Here is a 27323-nt window from a genome sequence, read left to right on the forward strand (position 1 = left end):
CATTTCCCTCACCTCCTTTTCCCCCTCTCATATTACCTGTGCTCCTGTCAGCACACCAACTCATTGCTCCCTTTACACTCTGGGCACGCTGCAGGCAGCAGGACGTCTCTACCTTCAGCTTCAAGGTCAGTTTAACTACCTATATTGCTTTTCTAGCCCAAACGGTAGCATTTCAAATATGAGGGTTATTAAAAATGAATTCAAAGCACCACAGGATGTGGTGTAATTTGGCTATAATTTATTGATTCGCATATTACCTGGTGCAGGAAGAAATGTGTCAGCCCACTGTGCAGCTGCTTCAGATGCTGACCCTTCAGTAACAGTTTAAGTAAGGGGAAGATAAATCCCTTTGCAGATGTGTAACAAGTTCAGTAAGTTTTTTGTGATTTTGATTGTAGCTCTCTGCATCATGGAGGTGAGGGGTTTGTACTGTAAAATAGCACTGGATTGATTCAGAAGGGCAAGCACTCCCTGCACCTGGGTTGGGCTTCGGCAGGAAAATTTGAGCTCCTGAAGTCTCACCAGGTCAGGTCTGACCAGCCAGACCTTCAGCTAACAGAAATCAAAAATCATGTCGTTACTAAGCTGTAGTTGTCTGATATATGAAGAGTTGCATTCTTTTCCATGTCTTACCTGTTTGTATGAATCTATTCATAGATTCTTAGTTTGGATAATTTTTTTTTCCAAATTATTAGATTTTTGTAACCATTCACTGACCTCTGGCATTACAAGGAGAAAGAAACTCATAAGTAGTTGGTTTTCCATAGAGATATTCCATGCTGTGATTAAGGCACAGTTAGGACAATATCTGCACTGGCATTGTTTCTGCACTCTGGAGACTGTATCTGAAACACTGACTAGCCAAAAAAGTTCAAGTGTTGCTCAAGGTGAACTATGAGAAACGGGATAAAACCACCAGTATTGCTTCATGAGATTTAGTGTTTTAATTGATATCTTTATCCTCTGAACCTGTAGTGTGATACAGCAAACCAGGAGCAATGTAAACTGTTTGCTGGGCATCTAAAAATGGTCTCTCATGCATGTAGTCCCTTATGACATTTATTGCAGATGTTTCTAAGCTGCCAGCAACTTCCATAGATGGGCAGGGAAAATTTTCCACTGGCATCTGTAGGCTTTAGCTCAAGCTAAAGGACTCAGAGGAATTACTTCTCAAATATAAAAGACCAGCGTCCTTCTTCCTCCACTGTGTGAAAGTTCAGCTCACTGCAGCGATGCCATTAGCAAAATGGCTTAACAGTTTAAGATGTGCGTATACGTTGTGTGTGATTATAAGCCCATGTGAACTTTAGCTATGACTGCCATTCCTCTAAAATGTCACCCAGGATCACATGCTGTAGCAATTAATATCACCCATGACACAGTTCAAATATTTAATCTAGTTCTATTTCTAGAAATGTCATTGTAACCCTTGTACCTTCCTTCCCTCCTTGGCTAAAAGTACGTATGCTGCCTAGTCCAAGATATAGGATAACCAATACTTGCAATCAAATACTTTAAGAGGAAAATGGAGCTGACAACTTCCGCTTTAAAAGAAGTTCAAGAAAGTAAAGAATTGATAGCAAAAGCATCATTCTTTTTAATATTAAAAAAATAAAAAAATTAAAAAGTAAAGTTCACAATTTCTTTGAAGAGTCAAGAGGTGGATCGTGCGTTGCTGATGCTTCACTCGCCTCTGAAGTTCCCAGGAGGGATGCAGCAGCGTCACATATGTGCAGATTACAGTATCTTCATGTGCAATGGGACAAAGCCTAGGCAGTCCAAGCATGGGGGTAGCTGTGAGTCAAATGTCCTGGGGACCCTGTGCAGCCAGTGGCCAGAGCAGCAAGGGAAGTTTTGCTGTGTCAGAATTTTCTTAAGTCGTTGATTTGAAAGAAGGATCTTTTTAGGAGTGGTGAGGGACCTGCTGTACAAAAGCCGTATTTCTTCTGCAGAGAACCTTCAGCTTTAATAGAGGCCTTAATCTGGTTGCATCATGAATAAGAGGGAGAACTGGCTTAAGGCCCTGAAATAGGCATTCTCCAATTTTTTTCATCCCAGGGTTCAAAGTGTGGTTATAAACAGCCCCTCCACCTTAAACGATACTTGCCATCCTTTGGGCTTTTCTCAGCCAGCAACAGATTTGCAGCGGACTTTTGTTAAATCTTGCTGCTGGCTTTTGTCTGCACCTTCTGTGCATGGTAGTGGCAGATATATTAAGACACAGTTCTCAAACCAAAATACACTCCTGGCAGATATTAATGTCCTGAAGGCTGGTTACAGGTAGCTGAGCAGGTCTGGGAGGGGGCAGGGAGAGGAGAAATAGAGGCTATAACCTCTAAGATCATGACCTTTCAGACTCGTTTTGCTGATTCACTGGCCATAACTCATCACGGTGTATGGGAATACTTTGGAAAAGGCAATGCAAACCTGACTCTCAGTTTGTTCTCCCTTTATGGTGCTGACATGGTGACAGAATGGGAATGAAGAAACCGTGTTTTTGCAGACACTTAATGCTACGTGCTGTACAGCCCTGCGGCTGTTGCTTTAAGTCAGTGTTGCAATTACTCCCTCACAATTAACCACGACAGATATTGATCCTCAAGATGACTTGTAATGAATTAATCAAAGCTGCTCAGTGTAGGAGGGAGCCTGGTGCATGGAGGTTATGCAGCAACTGTTTGTGAGCCAGCTGCTCTGCGTGTCTTCTCTCCTGTTCAATAGTACTCTTGCTTTCTCCAAGTGGTAGTGCAAGTACAGAACTAAAAATCCATGCAGGTTTAGATGCAGCTAATTCTGGTTTACGTGTTACTTAAGTCCAAATTCACATGAAGCTTGAGGTACACTGAAAGAACTTGAAAATTCCGCAATGTTGGTGTGGTTAATAAACGACTTCGCAGCGAAAAGGAATTTAAGTAGAAAACCATAAATGACAATTGGGAGCCATTTAGGAAAACTTTATCAGTACATTCAGAATCCCACAACAGAGGGGAAAACCCCCCTGCTTATTAGGAAGCATTCCAAGTTAAAGGGAAAGTGAAAGTAATAGTAAAAAATTTGTGGGACTGATAGAGTCTTCAGTTAACCAGATTCCTGCTATTGCAGACAACCTCATCGCATAATCTTACTTGGGAGTGTATCTATGCCCGCATCAGAAATCGTTCCCTAACTGACACGATCAGGAAGCTCCCCAGGCCATGCTGAGGAGCTTCCTGCCCGTGGTTCAGGGAACTGTGTGACCCCCAGGACGTGACCACAGGATGCACTTCTAGTGAGCCACTGTGGTCCCAAAGGGCTGATATGGTCTCTGAATGCATATGCTATTTAGCAGAGAGAAGTTCTGCTGCTTCCATGCTGAGGACCTGGTACGACCATGAGTGGGACAAAAGGACTTTTCTGGTATCAGGAGGATGCTGAGGATGAAAGAAGATGGGAAGAGTTCAGGGTAGAGCCAGAGAACGATGAATACATTTGAAAATATGATAAAATACTGATGGAGAGACATCAAAAAGAGCTAGTTATTAAGCAGCTACATGTGGAACAAATAAGGAGTAGAAATTATAAAAGTAGCAACAAAGGTCAATGATTCAAAGTAAAGACAAACAAACAAACATAGGCCAGAAATAAGATAAGAGCTTTATTTATTTTTTTAACTCAGGTTGGCTAACCCTTGGATCTCCTTCACCTTCTCCAGATCGTACTCTAGAGACAGAAAAATGCCTAATGCAGGTGTTTTCCTTCCAGCACACCTGATCAGCACAGGCAAGGGCTTGATTCCCTTTCAAGGGTTAAAACTGATAATCGCAAAAGCTTTTCTGATCTTGAAAAATTACTCTTTCCCCTTCCCAGCTGCACTATGGTAGCACTATAGGCATTATTTTCTATCATCATGAGCACAAAGGAAGACCCTTGGGAAGGTCCTACAAAAAAGAAGTGTGCACTTTCGTTTTTTAGGCTGTGCAGTGGTTAAATTTCTCTGATGGAAGTGAATTTTTTACAGTGGAAGCCTAATAATAGCCTGCAGTGAAACCTGAACCATGACATGATATTTCTGATAAAGTGTTCTTAGAAAAACCTTATGCCTTTAATGACACCTTTGGCTGGGGTAATTACTTTTCTCAGAATCCACAGAGGTGGTGATAGTGCAAACTTATTGTTAGGGCAGGACGATATTTTCTGTGGGGAAAAAAACAGCTTGACTCTGTTAACGATTTGAGGTCAGATTTGGCAAATAGCTCTGAGGAGAATTTTTTTAGTTTGAGACCATTCCATTCAGACTCTTTCAGAATGGATCTTGTTTTAACGTTTATCTTGAAGCAATGCATTACTTGGAAACCGCGCTATTTTTAGATGGAAAAAAAACGAAAACCAAAACAAACCCATCTTTTTTTCCTGTCAAATAAATTTTATTCATTATGTACTGTCATTATGGAAAAACTTTTTTTGCTGAACTTGTACACCAGGTTTTTGTGCAAGTCTGTTTGTGCTATTTCGGCTGTATGTGGACTGTCGGTAGAAGGCATGACACGGACTGTTTCTGCTGCATTATTATAAGCATTGACATTCAGAACTACAGCCCACTCTTGTGGCAAGAGGCTTTTACTGAATCAGGAGTTACATCATTTTGACAAAAAGGATTACAGTCGCCTTCCCACAGCAGTCCAGAGGATGTTTGTCTTCTCATAAGAAATTCTTACATGTTCCTGTAGACCCTTTCTTTGCATTTAACAGTCACAAATGATGGTCCCTGCAATGGCAATGCCATGCTGCAGTCAAAAGGTAAGGAGCAGAAGATCATGCCAGCTGTCATCTCCCAGTTCCTGCAGGCAGCAGCTGCATGATGCTATGATTGATGCTTGTCAGGTCGCCTTCTCAGCAGTCAGTTTTTCTGCAGAAGCAATGGGGTTTAAAAAGCTGAAGCACTTACCAGTAAAGACAGAAACTGAACTTATGCTTATAGAACAGCAAAGTCTGGGGAAGAAAATATTTGAATGAGGTGTGCTGGGCTTCGATTGTAAGAAGAGATGTGTAGTTATACAGATGGACGTTTGGTTTTTTTTTTAAAAAAGCCTTCTTACTCTGAGGGGTTTTTTTTTATTATTTTTATTTATTTATTTATTTAGGTAGTTAACCTGTGCAACCTGTGGCATCTCCAGTGTTGGGCGCTTCTTAGAGCTGTTCGAGAAGCATCTGTCAGGTAAAGTAGAGCTTGCCTTTGTGTAAGGGAAACCTTTTCTGTGATCCAACAGCCAAGAATGTTCTGGGGGACAAGGCATGCAGCCACAATAGAAGATAACATTGCCAACAAGAAAAATACTTGTGTTACAGGACTTTATTAAAACTCGAAGAGGAAAAACATTTTATAAGCATAAAATCTGCCTCTGATCAGGTGTCCAAAAGTCAGTCGTCCTGTCCCAAAGGTACAGATGCATTTAATGTATAGACCCTGAAAGGTTGAGAAGACTGCCGATGCTGCCTGGACAAGCAGGAGGAGCAATGAAACTGTCCATGCTGAGAGGGCCTGCTTTAGATATCAGAGCCTGACATTGCACGTCCAGTCAAAGACGGACATCAGCAAGAGTAAGGAGGGGGTGTCATCCCAAATCTGGGTGCTTCACCCTGCGTGCAACAGCCGACTCACACACGGAGCCCAGATACTTGTTCATCACACCTCTGCGCAGAGCTGGGTGCTCGGTGGTACATCCACAAAGCTAGCCCCTCTCTTAAGGCCCTAAAACAGTTTATACACTTGGAACAACTGTTTACAATTACATTTAGTCACAATTCTCACTGGTTCTTATGAGCCTTGGCTTTACTTAAAGGTACGGTGTTCTTTTTTTTTCACCCCATGTTCTGTGGAAAGGGGGCTTTGTTATTTGGGCGCTCCCTTTGCTCGAGAGTGGATCTTTTGCTATGCTGATTGAGATAGTTCACACATAGTTAAAGTAATTTTCTGTTTAGTACCATTAACCATTTGGGTTTCCAGCTTATCTTGTTGTGCCCCAGCTTGAATCATTCACGGAGTCTGCTCCTTCTGCCAAGGCCATGTCCTGAACTACTTGCAAGGGTTTCTTAACATCCTGTTTTTCCAATTCTTTTGACCCCTTGCTTTCATTATAAGTATTTCTTTAAATTAAATAGTTCTTGTATCAGGGCTACTCATACTCATTCAGCAGAAGTAAGGTACTACATGCCTCTATTTCCCAGATCAGCCGTGGCACAAAGCCTTCACTGTTACCAAGGAAATATCTGTCCTTCTTCCAACTGGTTCTTTTTGCCCCGGGGTTCATCCATTTCTTTTTCCAGGTGGTCTATTTCTCCTTCTGTTCACAGGCTTTGATTTCTGTTACAAGCGTATACCTCAGACACACAGTGTAGTTCAGCCTGAAAGTCAAGGATGCCCCGCTACCCGCAGACACCCAGGGTACCGTTTGCACACCTACGTCCTGCCCAAGGTTTGCTCTGCTCAGCTGCTCTCAGGATCAGGAGCTCGCTTATCCAATAGCTGTTGCAAGGGCAAAGCAAAGGATACAGGAAGCACTGAATCAACAGCTAAACAACCTTCAGCTCTTAACAGCTTCAGTGAGCACGGGTTTGTCTCCCAGAGAAATCACAGAGAGCAGCTGCTATCATCCTCCACCCTCGCAGAGCCCCCATGTGCTTCTCAGCTCCTCCAGAAGAAATTAAGGCAAATGCCTAGCAAGGAGCGCGCTGTGCTTACCTTCCAGTCCCAGACCACAACATCAAGCTGATCCAAAGAGGAACCTTCTGGCTGGAAATTTGCTTCTATCCATTGTGCGTCCTTGATCACTGGAAACGGCTCGAAGGCAGAATATGCAGGCAGTCAATCAATAGCTGCTGCTATGAAGGATGGGACTTTCCCCTCACACTGCGTTAGTACAAGGAGCCGGGGTTATGTGAGAACAGCAAACAACAAAGTGCAGCCTTGCCGGCAGATACATGACATGGCTATATATAATGACCTGTCTGAGGCTGTTAGCTTTACATGTTGGGCTGTGGTACACACCGTGGTCCATAGGTGCATGGCTCTGGTTACTTCCGAAGCATCATAATTATTATACCCTTGTCCCTCACACTTCTTTCTAAATGCATGCTGCATATTCCTCTAATTTAATCAGTTGTACAGACTAGATTTGTCCCTTAAAGTGACTTAGGATTCAGAAGCTCCCAAAAAATCCAAGCTGGTGGAAATGCTGATGAGCGCCTGGGGTCATTGAACATCTTTGTCTGCCGGGTTATTCTGATATGGTTTCTAGCTCCCGGGACAGGATTTTGACTGCTAGTCAAGTCCTTGCAGTAAAGATGGCATCTGTGGAACTACAAATACATAGAGCAGCTGTGAAAATACATGAATTGTTTCTAGACACTTTAGTATGACAATAATAGTTCTGTGCAGATTAGTCATAAGCAAATATTTCCATAGTGTAGGATGGGGATGCTGTACTGTGAAAAGGCACAAGGACCACCTGGTAGATACACAGAAAAGAAAGCAGCACAGAAACCTCCATCACAAACCTCATATTTGGTTTTGATTTACAGTCAAATATTCTCCCACTGTATTTCGGGAGGGAGAAATCCTGTTGCAGTCACCGAGAGCCTGCCCTGCAATTCTCACCTAAATGAATTCATAGGTGGAGGGGAAACACCCCCAGAGATAAGACAAGGCTATGGCTGATGATCTGCCTCCTGTCCCAGCCCAGTGTCAGTACACATTTCATTATACCCTAGTGCTGTGCAACTGATTCTTGAGGAGCTGGAATAGCTGAGGAAATTGCAATGCACTCCTAATGGGGGCAAAAAAATGCCCTCCCAGTGTGGTCTCTCCCCACTTCTGTTTTAGGGGAATTCTTTCAGTAAAAAATAGTGACATTTCTCTCAGTCAGTCAGCACCTTTCTCTGAAAGGGAAGTCAGATAATGTATATTAAATTTCAAAGGCACGGAGAAGACAGAGTAACAAACTTCAGGGACAAAATCGTTTAAACAAGATACAGGACATGAAACAAATGATTCTCAACTTGAAACAAATCTGTGTTTCTCATCTCACATATGTGACTAAAGCCTGCTTTGCGACATAAAACTGCAAGCAGATGGGAAGATCTTTTCACTGAGTGAGAAGACACAGATGCAACATTGCATTTGTCTTTGGACAGTAGTGTAAAATTTGAAGAAGTACATGGTTTGGGGCTAACTAACCCAGATGTACATAGAATTTATTGGAAATTAGAATACGTTGTTCACTGAAAATAAAACCAAATGCTTTGAGTGGTTAGTTTCACCTCTGAAAGAATGGAAAAGAGATTGTGTAAATAATTAATTTTTTTTACAACTTTGAAAAAAATAACAGAAGCAACATATCCTGGGAAAAAGGTCATGTTTTCTTGCAAATCTTCCATGCCCATTTCCAAAAGATGATTTACCAGACTCCAGTTTTAAGAATAAGCTTCCGTCAATGACACAAGTCGGAATTTGTGTCCTTTATTTAAACAGGGGTTATACCTTCCTGAGGTCAGTGGCTGGCAATACTAGTCAAGTTGTGGTTCTTGGAAAAAAAATTTTCATTGCCTTCTTCAGACTTTCACAGAACATGCCATTTTCTTTCATAGACTCAAAGATCTCCTGTACTCCAGACATAATCCCAGTAGAACTAAACAGAAAAAAACACACGTATAGAAATAGTATGTGTAAATACTAATCATTTTCCTGAATATACTCATAAGTGCAAATCAATAATAAAAATAAATTTCTTCTATTACAGGGCTACCATTTAAAATGAGGGTTTACTTGTCATTTGCACTGCATGAGGACATATGGGTTGACGTTGGGCTGTCTTCTTTTCCAGACATTGTATCCTTCCAGAGGAATGGCTAGCACCTTCTGTCGTCTCCTGGCTGGCCGTGCAACCACAGCACTTTTTGCAGCCGCGGGCACAGGGGTGCTAACCACCGGGTACCTCCTCAACCAGCAAAATGTGAAGGCTGCTGTGCAGGAAAAACGGAAACTTTTTCCTCCAAGGTAAGGAGTGCGGGTTAGGCAGTCAGCTGAGCACAGAGCCTGTTAACTGGGCTAGGAGCAATGTTTAACTCTTTGGAGGAAGAAGATCCCTATAAAGCCGCAGAGCTGTCATATGGCCACGCCATCTGTGTGTCTGTCCATGGGCTGGGTGACCTGAGAAACAGCACCCTTTATTGATAACCCCATTTTTAGATAGCACCAACAATGTCCTTCAAGACCAGAAGGCAGCAATGTGAGACAGTTTCAACACTCAAAAAAACCCAACCCCACAATATTGCCAACAAGGACAAGCCTAAGAAATGTTTCACATTTTAGGCGAAGCACTACATTAGTCCTTACTTTATCCCATCAACTGTCAAACGCTTTTCAGCTCAACCTGTCGGACTGGCTGATTGTATGGACTGTACTGTTAGGAAATGGGAAAATATGTTCGTTATGCAACTAGTGAAGAAATCTTCCATATAACTGCTGTACTTGAAATAATCCTAATTCTGCTAAAAACTGGTTGGCTGATGATTAGAAATTAATTATAGACCTTTGTAGATTGACTTTGCTGGCTATACTTGTGTAAAACAATATGCATCAGGTTCTGACAGATCTTTTCTTTTATTCCAACCCCCCTCCCTCCCCAGTACTAAATATTATCCTAGTTAAAATATATTCTTATAGAAATAACAGAGTTGTGCATAGGTAAGTCGTTTTCAGTAAAAGGTAGATGTGGTCTGACTCAGCTGCAAAAATGCCCTGCTAAAACATAACATCTTTATTTTCCCTAGCTTAGTACACCATGCAACTTTCTGTAAATAATAATGACATCAAAGCAAACTCAGATACTGTAGAAGAACGAGTTTCCCAGCTGACATAGGTCAGACAGTCCCACTGAAGTCCGTGAAGCTGTGAGAGCAGCAGGGCTCAGAATTACAGAGAGCTTCTTCAGCTAAACTGAATTCCCTTCCTACTTATGTTACCGAGATCTCGGAATGAAGAACTTACCAACACCAATGGGATGCAGATAAGCAGACACTTCTTTATTGACGGCCGGGTGCGTGAGCGAGTCCTCTCACGATCAGCGCACACCAAGCTTCAAAATCATACACCATATATAGAACTTATTCATCCATATTCATTAAATATTCATCCATAATCATAATATTTCCCGAAAATCTTTAACATACCCTCCTCCCAAATCTGATTCTGCGCAGTAAAGGTTAGAAAAGTCTAGAAATGGGTCTGGGGTACGATTTGGGTAGGTGGTATGTGAGTCGGTGGTCACGATCTCCTCCTGCCGGAATTACCTGCTACTAAAGTTCACGGTTTCTTGGCAGGTAACTACAAGCTGTTCCAGTCGACTCTCCCCAGTTCCCATCAATTCTACATTCTGACATTTCAATGCATTCTTCCAGTCTACCTGTAAATACTGTATCCAATTATCTTCAATCGTCTTGAATCTTAAGTCTGTTATCTACGTTCTAATCATTCCCACTAGGTGATTCTGACCTATGCTTTTGGCTTTGCTGCAGGGCTGTACAGAGGATTTCATAGCAGCTTTTGCTGTGCAACTACTAGTTTCATTAAAATATATTTCTTATTCCTCTATATTTCTATTAAAATGATTTTATAAAATCAAAGTTAATTAGTTCCAACTTACTAGCAGATCTGTAACATTTAAACAAAACAACATTAGAGCTCTTTTATTTTTGAATAAAAGCATCTCAGAAGAGATTTAGTGGGCCTTAGTACACTTTCAGAGCTCACTGGGATCCATTTTCCTGATGGTCCCAAACAGCAGAAAGCTGCAATTGCCTGTCGGTGCGGTGGACCACCGCTGCGTAACGTGGGGCACTTTCAGTGAGCTGAATCTTCCTCCCTTCCCAAAATTCAATGCAACATATCACCCGGGAACTAATTATACTTTTAAGCCGTGCTGTATACTCTGTACCTCACGATCCCTTTCATAGCTTCATAAACTGTCACGGATTACTTTTCAAAGTTGCCACATTAATTGCTTGGGATTCTTCTTCTCTTCAGTGCAGACTACCCTGATCTCCGCAAACATAACAACTGCATGGCTGAGTGCCTCACACCAGCCATTTACTCCCGGCTAAGGGACAAGGTGACCTCCAACGGCTACACCCTGGACCAGTGTATCCAAACTGGGGTTGACAACCCTGGCCACCCTTTCATTAAAACTGTGGGCATGGTTGCAGGTGATGAAGAATCCTATGAGGTAAGACGTTTCCACAATACTGTCATATCTGGTTCGGTTTTCATAGTATTGTAGACAAGAGCTTATTAGACGAAGACAGATTCCCAGTAGGGTATGTCTTCCTAAGATAAATTGTATCCCAAGGAATACATAAGGGGCAGGCCACGTGCATAAAGATGGTGGTTTCCCTACTCTTCCACATTAGGAAATGTATGAACACGAGGCGTTACTACAGATGCCCGCTCTGCTGCAACTGAAGTGAATAAAATAGACCTGCCTGGGAGCAGCTGCTACCTGGCTCCAGCAGCTGCCCTCCTTCCTATGACTAAACTCAGTTTATGGTAAAACCATGCAACCCTGATACACACAAAGGTCATGTGGAAATTTCATTGTGGAACAGCAGAGGCAGAAGCGAAACAAAAATGTGTTCTGCGAAGTGCCAGATATCATTAAGCGATGGTTTTTGGATCATGACGAAAACCGAAGACAGACAGCATCAGCATGGACAGGGTTATTTAACTCTGGAATAAGGAGAAGGGGTAAAGAAAAGAAAATCCTTCTTTTTATTGACCTCTGCGGTCTGCTTCCTTCAGTCTACCTACAACAGTACCTATTATTATACAGTCTCCTAACAGCATCCCAAACACTGGGATGCTAAGGATGGACTGGGACATCTGGCATTCTGGACTACCAGCTCCTGTGGTTCAGCTTACTTACTTAGATGTGCCACTGCCACTGCTCCTCATCTGCACGAAGGTGTGCTTGTGATCAGTGTTGACACACCTGAGCCAAGTGGGTCTAACAAAGACTAGTATCCCACGGCAGTGAAGACATAGGGTATTTCTGCGTGACATTCCTGCATGACCTAAACCCAAGAGGTAAGCTGCTGTGGGACTCAGTGTGTGTTCTGGTTGGTAATACCTCCTGAAACCTAATCTGGTTGCCTTGCCACCACATCCAGTACCTGTCTGTGGTAACTAGAGTAAACTTGTCACCTAAGTAAGGTGCAATTGCACCTTCCTTCTGTTGTGAAGACAAGCAACCGCTACAGAGCACTGCCTAGGTCAAAAGCGGCCCCTCCTTTCATATGTACCCCATCTGCGTTTGCAAAGCTCCCTTCACATCCGTCACCCAGGAGCCTGTGCCAAGGGAGCTTTTTTGTGGCTGAAGCTTGTGCACTGAAGCATTCTATGATGCTGCAGACTCTTTCTAGATTCTCTTGACTCCGTAGGTGTTTGCTGACATTTTTGACCCTGTCATTAAAGCAAGACATAATGGCTATGATCCACGGACAATGAAGCATCACACGGACCTGGATGCATCCAAGGTAGGACTGACATAAAATAATGAGACAATAAAGACTCAGGGCTGCTGCTTACAGTGATGATATTGTATGCAATAGCAATATCAATACAATAGCAATACAATATCAATATCAATACAATACAATACATATGATACTATATCATATACATACAATGATATTGTATGCAATATGCAAAAAACTTTTCTTTTTCATGATCCAACTCCAAAGATGCTAATTTTAGGGTTAAGGAAAGTGGGATGGCACTCATGGCCCTATCAGGAAGACAGCTGCATCGCTGCCTTGTTCCTGGCAGGGGGACCAGTCCCAAGTGTACTGAGCATTTGGGCCACAGTCTCACTTGGCACCATGGGTCTGTTCACGAGCTTACAGATAACCATGTGTCTAAGGGTTGGAACGAAAGCAGGAGTTGTCTCCAATACACCCACATACATGTGATCAAATGTTACCTGCTGCTTAATATTTCCTTCATAGTTCAGCTACACTGTGGTTTAGCATCTTTTGGGGCTTTCATCTTTTGAAGGATCTTCCTTACCTGGCCCCCTGCCCCATATTGATGTTTCCAAAAGCCATGCATCTTCCTTCGTATTTCATGACTGTGAAACACTAACTCTGCCACATTCATTCAGTCCAAGAAACACGCTGTTCCTATAAAAACTCTTGGCATCTGAAACTCTGAGGGGCTCTTGGTATTCCAAGTATACGTGATCTCATGGAGAGGTCATCGCGCCTGAGCAGGACGATGCCTGTCTTTTTGTACGGTGGGATTTGGGTTTTTTGATGGTGTGCTACAAGACAGGGAGATGTGTGTGAACGAATAAATCACTCTTCCTTCAGATCACCCATGGTCAGTTCGATGAGCGCTACGTCCTCTCATCACGGGTGCGGACCGGCCGCAGCATCCGGGGCCTCAGCCTTCCTCCTGCCTGCACCAGGGCAGAGCGAAGAGAGGTAGAGAATGTCGTGGTCACCGCACTCGCTGGGCTGAAAGGAGACCTCTCTGGCAAGTACTACAGCTTGACCAGTATGTCCGAGAGGGATCAGCAGCAGCTTATTGATGTAAGTATAGCCCAGTGCTGACATCACCTTCATTTACTCTCATTTATCTTAATCTTCATCTTTCTTTGGGTTACATGCTTTCTTTCCTGTGTAGCTGAGCAGGATAATCACAGCATGAACACAGCAGTTAATGGCCTGCCAATATTTTTAATGTAATGGAAAATCATCCAGGGTCTGTATTTTGCCAAAGTACATAACTGTGCAGGTCTGAAATGTGGAGTTATATTCCAGATAGCAAGGTCTGTGTCAAATCCAACGTACCTAGCTGCTGCCACACCTTTGGACAAATAACAAATTTTTTTTTTGCTCATTCCCTTGAGCAAAGCTTGATATTTTCTAGATTAACGACCATTCTAACTAAACGTACTACACTGAGATAAGCATTCCCTATTATCTGTGTTCTAGACTGCTGGGGTGGGGGGCTTTGGCTGTGATTTCTTCATGTCAGAACTACACTGATACTAATTTCCCCAAAATGGCTGTAGCTGATCGCACCCAGGTGACCTTTTTCCAGTCCTGTAACTATGTTTAAGGACTTGAAGGATCAGGCCCATAACGAGAGTTTTCATAGTCATACAGATGGAAACACAAGGATTTTCATCATGGATTTTTTCGCAGCATGTGACATGTCAAACAGACCTTGAATGTGCATTTTAAATATCCAAAGGAATGGCTGTACCCTGTTAGCTTTATTCATGGCATATTAATCCATAACATCAACCAAAAGGGAGCTGATGAAGTAACCTAACTATTTATAGCCCTGAAACTAGGTGTCACAGTCTGGATTAACCAGGAGTTAAGAATTTATGTAAGGTCAGTAACTTTTTTAATTGAATGTCCTTGGTAATGTGTTTATTGACAAGATGTTGATGACCTATTTTAGGTTTTATTTCCTTGCCTTTTTCAGCAGGACAGAGCTCCTCAGAAATCAGAGGTCAAAACAGGAGTGTGGAGAATATAATTCCTTCATGGTTTAAGGCCAAATCCTTTGAGAAGTGGAATAGGCTTCACCATTTCACAAGCATTTTGCCTTGTTTTGTTTGTTTTATGGTAATTCAAACTTAGAGAAATCAAGGCATTGAATGTTGTCACTGCTTCCATCTTTAACTTGTACCATTGCTTACATCCTCCAGTACTTTAGGATCTTGAACCTCTGGTATCAGGCGTTCTGCAGCTTTAATAAGCACTATTCGATCTCGGTGAGGCCAAATCAGTGCTAGCTGAATGGCATTCAGCACAGAGGGCATTTGGTATTTTGCAGAACCGGGGCATATGCACGTAAGGTAAACTAATGGTGCTCACCTGTTTTCTGGCAAAAAGCGTCATACTTTTCTTTCAAGTAAAAGTGTCTAGTGGAGTAAGCTGAGGAAGGAAGTGTTGTGTCCCTGTGATGAGCAAAGAGAACTCTATACCTCTTCCTTCTGCATGATTGGGGTTCTGGCTGCATCATGTCCATCAGAGGGTATTCAAAGATGAAAAACTAGAATTCTCCACTAAAGGAAAAAAAGAAATAAAGCATATCAAATTGTCTACCATGTCATATTTATTCTGGATAGCTTGTCTCACTATTCTCATTTAAAGTCTGGATTAAAAAAAAACACCACACACACACAAACCCCTCCACACAGCATTTGATATGACAGTGTTTGAGGAATTAAGAACTAATAAATTGTCAGCATACACATGAAAATCAAACGGTTATTTGCTTTGGGGAAAAAAATCGTCTCAGTTAAAAAACAAATCTAAATGATCTGGAATGTGGCGAGTTGGTGGCACAGCAAGTGCTACATTTATTAAATCAGAAATAGCATCTCTGTTAAGGAACAGAACAAGTCTATGATTCCAAAAGGTCAAACTCAGCACTGATTTAATTCCTACCTTGACTTCATGCTCAGAATAAACTGCTAAATCTCTGTGCTGGAGAAACAGCTTTTCAGAACTAGCATTTTTTCTTTTTTTCCCAGTCTTTAAGAATTCATTGCCTTCTCCTACCCTACAGAAATACGTCTGTATGTAGAAAATATCTCTAGTGTTAGCAGTCAGGTCCCTCCCGAGTACCCATTGGTGTGTGGATGTGATACTAGGTCCCCAATTCCTATTCCTCCCTACATTTGAAAAATGTTTTTGGCAAAACGCAGTCATATTACCAGTGCCACTGAGAATCTGTAAGGCTCAAGAAAATCACCTGGGTAAAGTGATTTTAGTTTTCAGAAGAAGGAACCAGATTTCACAAGCTGTACTGTGTGATTTACTTGTACATTGATTGTCTTCACATAAAATGTATTAGACAGTGTTATACTGCTTCCTTGAATAAACCTGAATTTTGTTCTCTTTTCTCTCTCTCTCTCCCTTTGGCCCCATTTCGGTGTCCAGGATCATTTTCTCTTTGATAAGCCAGTGTCCCCCTTGCTAACATGTGCTGGGATGGCACGTGACTGGCCAGATGCCAGAGGAATCTGGTATGTTGTGTGACATGCAGAAGCTTGTGTTGTGTTTTAACGATTGTGTTTCAAACCTCCTTGCTTGTCCTAACCTTGCAGCCATTCTGTCCCTATACTCACAGCATGTTGAGTTTGCTTTGAAGAAAAAGATTGCTTCCTTGCTTAATTTAAAAACAAAACCCCAAATCCAGTAATGAACAACAGAATGGGTAAGACCTTTATATTCAAGAAACCATCATCACTATCATTCACACAACACAGCATCACAGGCGTGGCTCCTTCCTTAGGTTTTTAGCTCCATTTTTTCTTTTCCTAGATAAATGTTTGATTTGGGAAAGAGCCCGTGAGTCACCATGCAGTGGGCAGAGCTGAGGTTACAAAAGCAGCTCTAGCACCAGATGGTAGCCACGCTGTCAGCTAGGAACCATTGGCCAGCCGTACAGCTGCAGGACACTGCATTGCTAATTCATGTCCCTCTCCTTACTGTCAAGAGGCAGAGTGTTACTTTAATTCCCAGAGCTGAAAGTAACACTTTCTTTCAAAATGAATTGGGCTAAAAGGAGATACAGAAGTTGGATTTCCTATTTTGTTCTAGGTCTGTTCCTACTTTTACAACACACTTGGCCTATTTTGTGCCCAAATGTGGTAATTTCTGTGGAAAGAAAGGGATAACAGCTCTGAGATCAGTGCACACACCTGCTAGCAGAGGATGGGGGCAGCTGTACAGTGCATAGCATCTGCATCCATCCTGGTATATTTCCAGGTGTTACCAGATGCTTCAGTTCTGAATACTTAGGCTAAAATCATTCTAAGGAACGACCTAGACTTTCTCCTTGCCCTAGGCAAGCTCAGCATTTTCAGAGAGGATGGACTTTATGTGGAAAAAAACTCCAGGTGTTCTCCAAGCAATGTCTGACAATACTGGCTCATGTTCAGAAGCATAGCCAGTATTACTGCCAGGGGATAACGCCATTTCTGTCGGGGAGCAGGCACTGTGAAAACTGATGACCTGCTGGAAATCCGTGAGGATTTTTTTTTTATTTCACCAAGCTTCAGATTAGTTCCCTAGTCCCCACCTAAATCTGAGGAAGAGGAGAAGCTGAGGCTTCCCATTCATTGTGTCTACAAACAAAGAGGAGAAGTACCAGCAATATGATTACTATCCAGGGATCTGATTAAAACAGACCCGGTTTTTGGCTTGACATATGATATCAGGCAGACTGGAAAAGAATTAGCACAACTGGAAAGTATTTCAGTAAGCCACAATTGGAAAATCTGCCTTTATCTTGCAAGAAATTGTCAGAAAGAGTACGCATTCTGGAAATTATTTTCCTTATAATGATTGCAATCCTGTCCTTGTTACAGGCTGCAGAACTATTCCCACTGACCTCACCAGTAGCAATGGCACAGTTTAAATGCACTCAGCATGGCCTCCCTCCACGTTCCTTAAAACAATGGGAAGACCTTGTTAATTAAAGGGGGAGCTGAGTTAGGCCAACCCCAGACTATCTGGACACCCCCCCCCCTTGAACATTTGTACGGTACTGAAGAGGTAACCAGAGCTCAGGTGAACATAATGTCAGGGCACAGGATGTTTACACCTGCTCAGCGCTACACTGGCAACCTCCAAGTGCCAAAACCAGGAGGTGCAGTAAAAGATCAGCTGAAAGTCAGGCAGGCTCTCAGTGAACTCAAACTTTCAAATGTAATGTGTTTCAAACCTGGTAATATTCCACTGTTTGTACAAATGAGTCCAATCCCATCCATCACCTTCTATGTGCTATAGAAAGGTTGTAGTGGAAGACAGAAAGTGGAGAAAAAGACAGCAAAAATGGCCTCAGCTTTGACCTAGCACTTAATAAACCTAGACACAAGTGATCCGTTTGAAGCAAGAGTGAGTATCTTCAGACATTTTTATCTTAACTGACAAGCCAGCATCAGTAACGCACTGTCCAGAAGCAACGTGCAGCTGCTGTCCTCGGACATGTAACTTGACTGATGTGGCAATGCAGTGCTACGGAGCAATAGAGAGCACTGGGATTTGGTTTAGGGGAGAATACAATTACATACGGACATAGTGCTTGGCCCCCCGTAGCCTGTAAATGTTAGGTTCTTTTACTAGGTGCACAACCAAAACCATCCCTTGTGACAAAGGATGCAGAGCTTGGTTTCCCCCTTTGCTGCACCTTCCAGCTGTGCTCATGCTAGAGGACAACACATCTTTCCTCACTTAGTACTGTGGCAGCATGATGTGATCAGAAAAACTGCTCTTCTCACTGTGCTCGAGAAACCCATATAATGCGTATAATACCATTGGCACGGGGGAACCAGCTGTGAAAGCACCTCAGATCCCTAACTCCACGGAACAATGTTATTTTGCCATGCTTAGCCTCTCCACAGCCCTGAAAGATTGTGATAAAACTAAGGATACTGAGAATTCTTTTTCAAGGCTTGTCTTTTTGAAGATATTTTTTTTTCTTTTTTTTCCCCCTCTCAACCAGGCATAACCATGACAAGACATTTCTCATCTGGATTAATGAGGAGGACCACACCAGGGTGATCTCCATGGAGAAGGGTGGCAACATGAAACGGGTGTTTGAAAGATTTTGCCGTGGTTTAAAAGAGGTAGTATCTCCATGAGTTTATTATTCCTGTTTGTTTGTTGTTGGGCTGTTGTCAGCAGTGCTCACTGTGGTTCATACTGAATTGACATCTCCAGGAGCAACAAAATGAAGTAACACCAGTCCACATAGCAACCCACACTAACGCAGTTAAAAGAAGGAAACGTGGGCAAATTGCTAGCTGAGTTGTAGAGAAAAATAAATAAAATGTCTTTGCAGCTTTTTCATTAAAATACTAAGCACAGGCTGACTAAAGATATGTCCCTTTTTGCCATTTTGTGCCTGTGGGCTGTGGGAATTCAGAAATCGAGCATTTAATTTGAATTGCTTGATTTGCTTGAATGAAGAATTTATTTGGCCCAGACTCATGAATCTCATCCCTGACGCTGGGAGCAGAGTGGATGCTGCTGAGGTTGTGCACAGGACTCAGGGCTTAGGGCACCTTCGCTCACTGCCACTTCTAGGGAGATATGGGATTTTGTGATTAAAATACTAAGAACTGACAGCCAGAGTTCCAGGATTTTATTCCAGTCTAGCTATTCACAAAGATATGGAAACCTTCATGAGATGGTGTGGAGGTTAGAACAGTTTTGTCTAGACAGTCCAGGTATGACTCAGGCTGGCTCTGGGCCCAGTGCGGCCCTGTGTACTGGTCTGGTATAGAAAAAACCGCTTTAACATAGATTGTGTCCCACAGGCAATGTCACAGAATCACAGAATGGTTTGGGTTGGAGGTGACCTTTAAAGGTCATCTAGTCCCACCGACCCCCACCCCCCCCCCCTCCCCCCAGCCCAGGCTGCCCCCAGCCCCGTCCAGCCTGGCCTTGAGCCCCCCCAGGGACGGGGCACCCACAGCTGCTCCGGGCAGCCCGGGCCATCTCACCACCCTCACCGTACAGAATTCCTTCCCAGTATCTTACCTAAACCCACCCTCTTCCAGTCTCAAACCGTCGCCCCTCGTCCTGTCACTACAGGCCCTGGTAAAACATCTCTCTCCACCTTTCTCGTAAGCCCCCTTTATGGATCAGGAGCCCACCAGAAGGTCTCCCCGGAGCCTTCTCTTCCCCAGGCCGGACAAGCCCAGCCCTCCCAGCCTGTCCTGACGGGAGAGGTGCTCCAGCCCCCTGACCATCTTCGTGGCCCGGCTCTGGACCCGCTCCAGCAGGTCCGTGTCTGTCCTGTGCCGAGGGCGCCGGGGCTGGGCGCAGCGCTGCCGGGGGGTCTCACCACAGCGGAGCAGAGGGGCAGAGCCCCCTCCCCCGCCTGCTGGCCAGGCTGCGGGTGACGCAGAGCCCGGGGTACAGCCGGCTCTCTGGGCTGCGAGCCACGTTGCTGGGTCATGCTGAGCTTGCCCACCAGCGCCCACAAGTCCTTCTCCTCAGGGCTGCTCTCAATCCGCTGTCCGCCCAGCCTGTGTTTGTGCTTGGGATTGCCCCGACCCACGTGCAGGACCTGGCACTCGGCCTGGTTGAACCTCATGAGGTTCGCACAGGCCCAGCTCTCCAGCCTGCCCAGCTCCCTCGGGACAGCATCCCTTCCCTCCAGCCTGTCGACCACCACCACGCAGCTTGGTGGTGTCAGCAAACCTGCCGAGGGTGCGCTCGATCCCACTGCGAGTGTCGCCCACAGAGATGGTCCCAGTACTGACCCCTGAGGTACACCACTCATCACTGGTCTCCACTTGGACATCAAGCCACTGGTTGCAACTCTTCAAGTGTAACCATTCAGCCAAGTCCTCGTCCACCGAGTGGTCCACCTGCCAAATCCATGTGTCTCCAATTTAGAGGCAAGGATGTCATGTGGGACAGTGTCAAACACTTTGCATAAGTCCTGGTGCAGCCTTTGATATAACCTAACAAGGTGCAGTGGAAGAGGTGATGTGGCCAACACTATTCTCCACTACTCTTGTCCACATGATTCCTGGATGGATTGCCATAGTACAGGAAAGCCTAGAAGTTAAGCTAGGGAAGGTTGAAATGGGCTTGAAACTGTCTCCAAGACTCTAAGAATATTCAGGCTGCATAAAACAAGTATTTCTCCTCATTGGGATCCTTGGCACACTTACTTCATCTGAACGGTGGGGGAACAGCACTTACCTCCATCACACACATTACTCTTCCTGGGTATGGAGATGCATATTGGGCCAGCTTTGGACCACTTGTTTTATTCAAGTCACCTCGGCAAAACAGCTTCTCTGGCTTTCTAGAGACATCCCTGTCTCAGAAAATCCCCAGCAAGTGTAGAGCTAATATAGCTGTGCACCCCTTCCATGTCACCTCACAGCCCTCAGCTGAAAAAAAAACCAAGGCCAAGCAGGGACAGCAGGGAACTACAATCTTTTGATTGTCGAAGCAGAGAAAGTTCAGAGTATCCATAGGGAAGTTTGAGTATGTGGTGGGTTTGGGAGCACAGCATAACAAAAGTACTTAATGTATAGTTCTTTGGCACTGTGGTGGTTAACTGGGACCTGTTAGGCTTCCCAGGTATACCCATATACCATGACCCCAATGACATGGCTTGCAGATGCTGTCCCCAGCTTTGCCTCTGCTCCTGCGCTTAGCTCACATTCAACAGAGGTGGACCTAGGGACCTGGCCACGGGAAGCGGCCAGGCAGCTTGGGGAACTGCAACCAGGGCGGGTGTCTGAGGCAGGACATGTTTCCCACCATCAGTTCTGCTGTCCTCACACACTACAGAAATGATGTTAGGAGAGTCCTTTACTCTCTATCCTTCTGCAGAATGGAAGTATTCACCTATATTAGCAGATTTGTAGAGGTCTTATGATTATGAGCTAGTTTATCTGCCTGATACAGCTCTGGAGGAGAACTGAATTGAGGCTGTATTTGGATCACAGAAGTAAGTCCACTAAGTGTATGTGTGAACAGAGTACCATCCTATTCAAAGGTCGATAGGCCCTTGTGATTTTTCTGCGGATAATTATTTCACTCCTTTCTAATCCGATCAGAGATCTACTAATGAAAATCATAATATACAAGCTATGTTGTCTCCTTATAATGGAAGCGTGGCTGTTAATACTAGGCATTTAGAAGTCAGGTGTCCTCCTCCAAGAGTCATGGCATCGCCTTGAAAACTACTCAAAACACAGCTTCAGCTCTTGTTGTTTGCTTCATAGCACTTGAGTCCTTCTGGCTTGCGGGTTGCAAATTTGTTCCAAAAATGCCAAGGTTAGAAACGCATGGCAAAAGCCATAATTCTTATGTGAAGATCTGGCTTCATGGGCTAAGGCTGAACCAAACCACCATGACAGGGAGCTTTGTGATAAAGTGACAAAGAGTCTGCAAGCTAGTGATCATGAGAAAATGATGAAGAAATCCTTGTAATATGCACTGGGGATCTTGGTACTTGATAAGTGCAAACATTTGCACCAGATCTAACCCAGACTGTACTCAGGTATAAATTTATGCAACTTTGCTGGTGTTAGTGAAGTTCATCAACATAGATCCATGGTGAAAAAAATCTCAGCTATAAGCAGACATCTTAAAATACGACATTTGTATGCTGCCTTTTCCTTTTTGCTTTCTGGCTTTTTTTCCCCATCATAGGTAGAAAGATTAATTAAAGAACGGGGCTGGGAGTTCATGTGGAATGAGCGTCTCGGCTATGTCCTGACCTGTCCTTCCAACCTGGGAACTGGTTTACGTGCCGGAGTCCATGTTAAGCTGCCCAGGCTTAGCAAGGTATATAAGTCATTTAAAAGACAAGTAACATAAGTCAGCTCTTATAATTTATAAAGGAACAAATGAGAAATGACAGCTTACAGTGGCTGCACTAGCATGCTGTGTAACAAGGTCCCAGGGATAAAGCACAACTAAGTGAGCGCACTTTCATTCTGCAAATTATTGTATTTGTTATGGAAATTAATTGATTCTACAGACAGCCTCCAAGATAGGCTGTAATCCAAAGACTGAGAAAACTGTCCTGCTCTACCTGTCTTTCTGGAGATGCTATTAAGTCATGGTTAATAGCATTGCAACAATTCAGCACAATATGCAGGATAAAGACCAGCAAGCTCAAGCCTGTTTCTTCTGATAGGACCCCAGGTTTCCAAAAATCCTGGAGAACCTGCGTCTGCAAAAGCGTGGCACTGGTGGAGTGGACACTGCAGCTGTAGCAGATGTGTATGATATCTCCAACCTGGACCGCATGGGTCGTTCAGAGGTAACCTGTTCCTTTTTGGTTTTTTTTCTTTTTTAGCTCAGATCTGTATTGATCTGAGACAGTTTCCCTTTGGCTGGGTTCACTCTGCTGACCTCAGTAGAGCCATGGCAGTTTTTACTCCTGATGGCTTTGGTCCAATGGAAATGTTTAGTCAAAGATAAATTATCAACCTGCATGAAGTGCTTGACAAATATTCCTCTTACGGCCATGAAGAAAACCAACCATGAGCAAGTTCCATAAATGTGGATTGCTTGCACCGCGAGCTGAGGATCTTTGCTGAGAGCATGCAGGTGCTGGAGAGGTTTGGCTTTGGTAACAGACATCCCTCTCAGGATGATGTTTCTCAGCATCACAGCACAAACTCTTGGACTGGCCTGCCTGCTGGAGTGCCCAGCTACGAGACTGGTGTCTGGCAGTCTCTGCAGTGCTGGACGTGAGATGTTTATAAGTTGTACTGTGGGCACTGAGCTAGCTACTACACATAGGGTGATACCTGCTGTACCTGCTGCAAAATGCTGGGGAAAGAAGCAGGGATCAAGTCCTAACCCACCCATGGAATCAGGCACAGAAAGCAAGACTGGTTTAGGGTGTCGTGTTCCTTTTAGTATGGTCATGCACTTTCACTCCAAAGTAACCAGGGAGGAGGTGTTGGTACCGTCTTCACGTGTCCTATGTGGCACTGAACAGAGGACGTGGGAAAGCTAGGTTTAAATCTGGACAAAGATTTAACTGTCAGCTCTGAGCCCTCCCAGCTGGGCTGTAGGCTATGATGAGATGGGTTTGTCTCAGGCATTTTCTTTGAAGCTATCTCAGTTTGAATGAGCATTTGTTGTGCCAGAGAGTGGAAATGACCCTACAGCCTGGTGGTGCTGCACTCTCCTGGGAGAGTCAGGTTGCAGACTTCATTCCAATTTCATATTTAAAAATATGAAAACATATTAAAGCAGAACAGGTCCTAAGAGCAAATCTACTGGAGCATGGAGGAGAAATAGCTGTGTCAAAGAGTCGCAGCCTCCTTCCACCGGCCTTCTCAATTCCTGAGCCAAAACCTTACTCCAGGTCATGGGCTGTACGTCTGTGACACTGCTACAGCTTCCCTCTCCTCACCAACACCAGGGCTGTGTTCACCCTTGCCACGTCAAACAATTACGAGACAAAAAGTTACATTTAGACCCTTTACGTCCAGTGATTCAAGCACTCTGCCAGTAGATAGGGAACATTGGTTCAAACCTTCTGCCAAACATTTCTTTCACCCCCCAGGTGAGTGCTGTAACCTCTCAGCTATGGTCTGCCGGGCAGGCCCTGGTGGGACGGATGTCTCCTGAGGACACTTTTTCTCCACTAGCACTGCAATACGTGATTTGGGCTCACATGCCACCTGCTTGTGCATGTCAGGTTTTGAAGGGCTGCCTGCTTGCCCAGGAGCAGAATTTTAATTACCCTGGGATTTTGCTGCCCCAAGTTCAAACTTGATTGCAAAGAAAAAACATGCTGCCAAGGTGTGTCTATCCAGAACAGCACAGCACTGAGAAGCTCTGGCAGCTCAGACACGAATGTGGTTTGGTCCTGGTGTTGCAGCCCAACACTTGAGTTCAGCCTGACTCTGGGTAGGTTTTCGTAACACAAATATAAAGCTCAGATAATGCACCTGGGTTACAACTAGATTCAATCTGGTCCACAGCCAGCCAGCTGGCTTCCCTTCCTCACTTCCCTTGGGTTTTCTGCCACTGGGACAAAGCCAAGTCAGGTTTTCCATGCTTTCTTATTCAGACATGCCCTTGAATGTCTTCAAAGCCAAGGGGCATATGGACAGGGGTTTGGAAATTTTATATTTTGGAGTTTGATGTAGGCAGCTAAGTTTCTTTGGATCTAGATCAAAATAAGTAAGAGTGAAAAACTATTAAGCCGTATTATTCACAAGAGTATGTCACAAAGACATCTACTAATACCTGAAGCATCATCATGTGTGCTTTATGCTAACACTAATAATACAAAAGGATTACAGGGCATGATTAATTAGTATGAGTTCTGCTGACAGATGGCCTAAGCCTACAAATTTTTGCTTATATGAAGGCTTCCACTGAAGTCAGCGATGCCTCATGCAGCAAGGATTCAAAGGATCAACCCAATAGATAAGATCCAATCCTTATCTTGAAGATTTTTGAAATCTAAATAAGACAAGACAAACTCAAGGGGATAGAAATGTTTTATTATAAGACATATTTTTTTTCAGTACATAATAAAATAAATTCCATTATGTGGTAAATGTGTTTGCAGAACTGAATTATGTTCCCAAAGGTGCAAGATAAAATTGTTTGTATTTTTGCTTTGTTTCATTTACTGGTCAATGAAAACTTAATATGAAATTCCTTTTCTCCTGGAGGCTGCAAATTCAGATCTCTGATTTCCCAACACAGCTAGCCTGTAAAAAGCAATAAAATAAACTGCTAAGCCACTGAAATGCTTTATAGTAAAAACAAATCCCTTGAAAATGAGCAACTGTCACAATAAAGGGACAATGGGATTTAGTCTTTGCATTTGGTTTTAACAAGCCAGTCATTGAAGGTTGCTAATAAACCATTTCACAAAGATTAAGAAAAATCAGTGCTATAGCTTGCTGGCTAACAATGCCACGGGCCTGTGGTCCTTGCATGTCACCACCTGTGGAGAAAGTCTGTTGGGGACATGGCACCTTGTAATCTTCAGCAACTTTGAAAAAGGTTACAAAGACACCACAACCCTCTGCCATATGGAATTGGAAATTTTGGTGCTGCTCTGAGCCTGGAGCTCATCCCACCCCTGCCAGTGTAAATCAACAGCTGAAAACAAACAAGTGATGAATGACGTAGAGCCAGATTGAGTTGAGTGCCTCTGCCCCAGAGATGTGCGTCCGGGGCTTGGCTAAACCACCTCAGCAGAGCTAGCATGCTAGCAGAATGAGCAGGATGTCTTTGCCTGCTGACGAATCATCACAGCAGTGTTCATGGTCGTCTGCGGGGGAACACATGGTCTTGACCCATGTCTGTGAAGAAGAACAAGACTGGTTTGACAAGCTTTCTCAGGCAGTCTTACTGGCTGTGGCCAAACGGGTAGTCTTACCACGCTCCCAGTCCCAGCCCTGATAAGGACTCCAACCCCATGTCTCCAGCAGGACTCAGGGACAGTATGAATCAAGGCACTGAGCCCCTGTCTCCCTCTCCTTGCGCCTCTCCTTCACCCTTGGATGCTGACTGTGGGGATCACAATGCACACGCACCCCTGGCTATGCCAGGCATTACTTCTCAGCAAGCATCTGGGGGGGATCCTGCACCCTCATGATGGTCACATTTGAAATAGGTCTCTCAACTCAGGCCCAAACATTTTTTTTTGTTTTCTTTGTTCCTATAGGAGTACAAGTAGAGGCAGAATTTGATGGAAATAACTTAAGGGGCTTATTTGAAAAATTTTGTTGCTAGCAATCCAAACTCAGGGCAAACAGGAGAAAGGAATTACTATGGGTTTCCACTTGACCAACGTGACCCACATTCCCTGTGCCACAGGGTGTGCGATCTCTGTTCTGTGACCCTCCTTCAGCTTTACCTGCTGTTGTTGCAGTATGAGCCAGTTTTCCCTTCCTCTATTCCCAGCATTAGCTGAAGCTTTTATTCCTGTTATTATCTTCTTGTTGTTGTAGGTGGAGCTAGTCCAGATTGTCATTGATGGGGTCAATTATCTAGTTGACTGTGAGAAGAAACTGGAAAGAGGACAAGACATCAAAGTGCCACCACCGTTGCCTCAGTTTGGCAGAAAGTGATCTTGCTGATGATGGTGGCAACTGATGGTAAATACAGCTGCCATTCTGACAGAAAGGCACCTCTGTACATCTCTGTATAAATACCTTGTGTAATAAAACACTACCCAATACCTGATGTCTCCTTAGATCCCTGGCGGCACTGGCAGAAACTAGTCTTCATGCAGCTTTACTAGGATACGCCCAATACAACCACCTTGGTACACTCTTCTGTGGGGACTTCTTCCCTTCTTCCTTGGTTGGTGATAAGCAAAGCACGACCTCAGTAATGCAAAAAGCACAAACCTCTAATGCTACCCTGCCACTTACGGTCATACTTACGAAGTCTCTAGGAGAGCATTCTCTTTTCATTCACACACACCTCTCCAGTGACTGCCCAGGCAGCCAAAATCTGCCAGCCTGCTGTGAGGTGCTCGTTGCTTCTTCAGCAACCATTGGACACCATGGCGAGTTCAGCAGTTAACCAGAGCAGGCAGCTGCACATGCCTTCAGTCTCTGAAGTCCACCATTTGATCTGCCATCAGGAACCCAAAGGTGTCTCTGCATGGAAGCTGTCTCTTTGTTCAGGCCTGGTCTGCACACAAAATTCTTTACCATGTCATCCCAAACCCTGAGACTTTTTCACTCCTGGAGAACTCACCAGATCACTTCTCAGCTGTTTCCCTCAGGCAT

General features: G+C 44.0%; 1 protein-coding gene across 1 annotated transcript; it reads left to right on the plus strand.

Moving 5' to 3' along the window:
* The first annotated feature begins 20 nt into the window (after nt 1–20).
* Nucleotides 21–27063, plus strand: CKMT2 (creatine kinase, mitochondrial 2). The gene is made up of 11 exons (XM_005236179.3): nt 21–125; nt 5121–5194; nt 8859–9031; nt 11060–11258; nt 12469–12564; nt 13399–13620; nt 15994–16079; nt 18563–18686; nt 22246–22380; nt 22736–22861; nt 26535–27063. The coding sequence occupies exons 3-11, from the start codon at nt 8880–8882 to the stop codon at nt 26652–26654; spliced, it is 1260 nt and encodes a 419-aa protein (XP_005236236.1). The 5' UTR covers nt 21–125; nt 5121–5194; nt 8859–8879; the 3' UTR covers nt 26655–27063.
* The last annotated feature ends 260 nt before the right edge of the window (nt 27064–27323 follow it).

This window comes from Falco peregrinus, chromosome Z, assembly GCF_023634155.1.
Source record: "Falco peregrinus isolate bFalPer1 chromosome Z, bFalPer1.pri, whole genome shotgun sequence".
NCBI classification, from domain to species: domain Eukaryota; kingdom Metazoa; phylum Chordata; class Aves; order Falconiformes; family Falconidae; genus Falco; species Falco peregrinus.

Bases quoted from the DNA above. Each gene is read 5' to 3' on its own strand.
- CKMT2 (XM_005236179.3), top strand. From the start codon at position 8,880: ATGGCTAGCACCTTCTGTCGTCTCCTGGCTGGCCGTGCAACCACAGCA. The intron at 11,259-12,468 runs GTAAGACGTTTC...TTGACTCCGTAG, and splicing joins GTGATGAAGAATCCTATGAG to GTGTTTGCTGACATTTTTGA. The intron at 12,565-13,398 runs GTAGGACTGACA...CTCTTCCTTCAG, and splicing joins CGGACCTGGATGCATCCAAG to ATCACCCATGGTCAGTTCGA.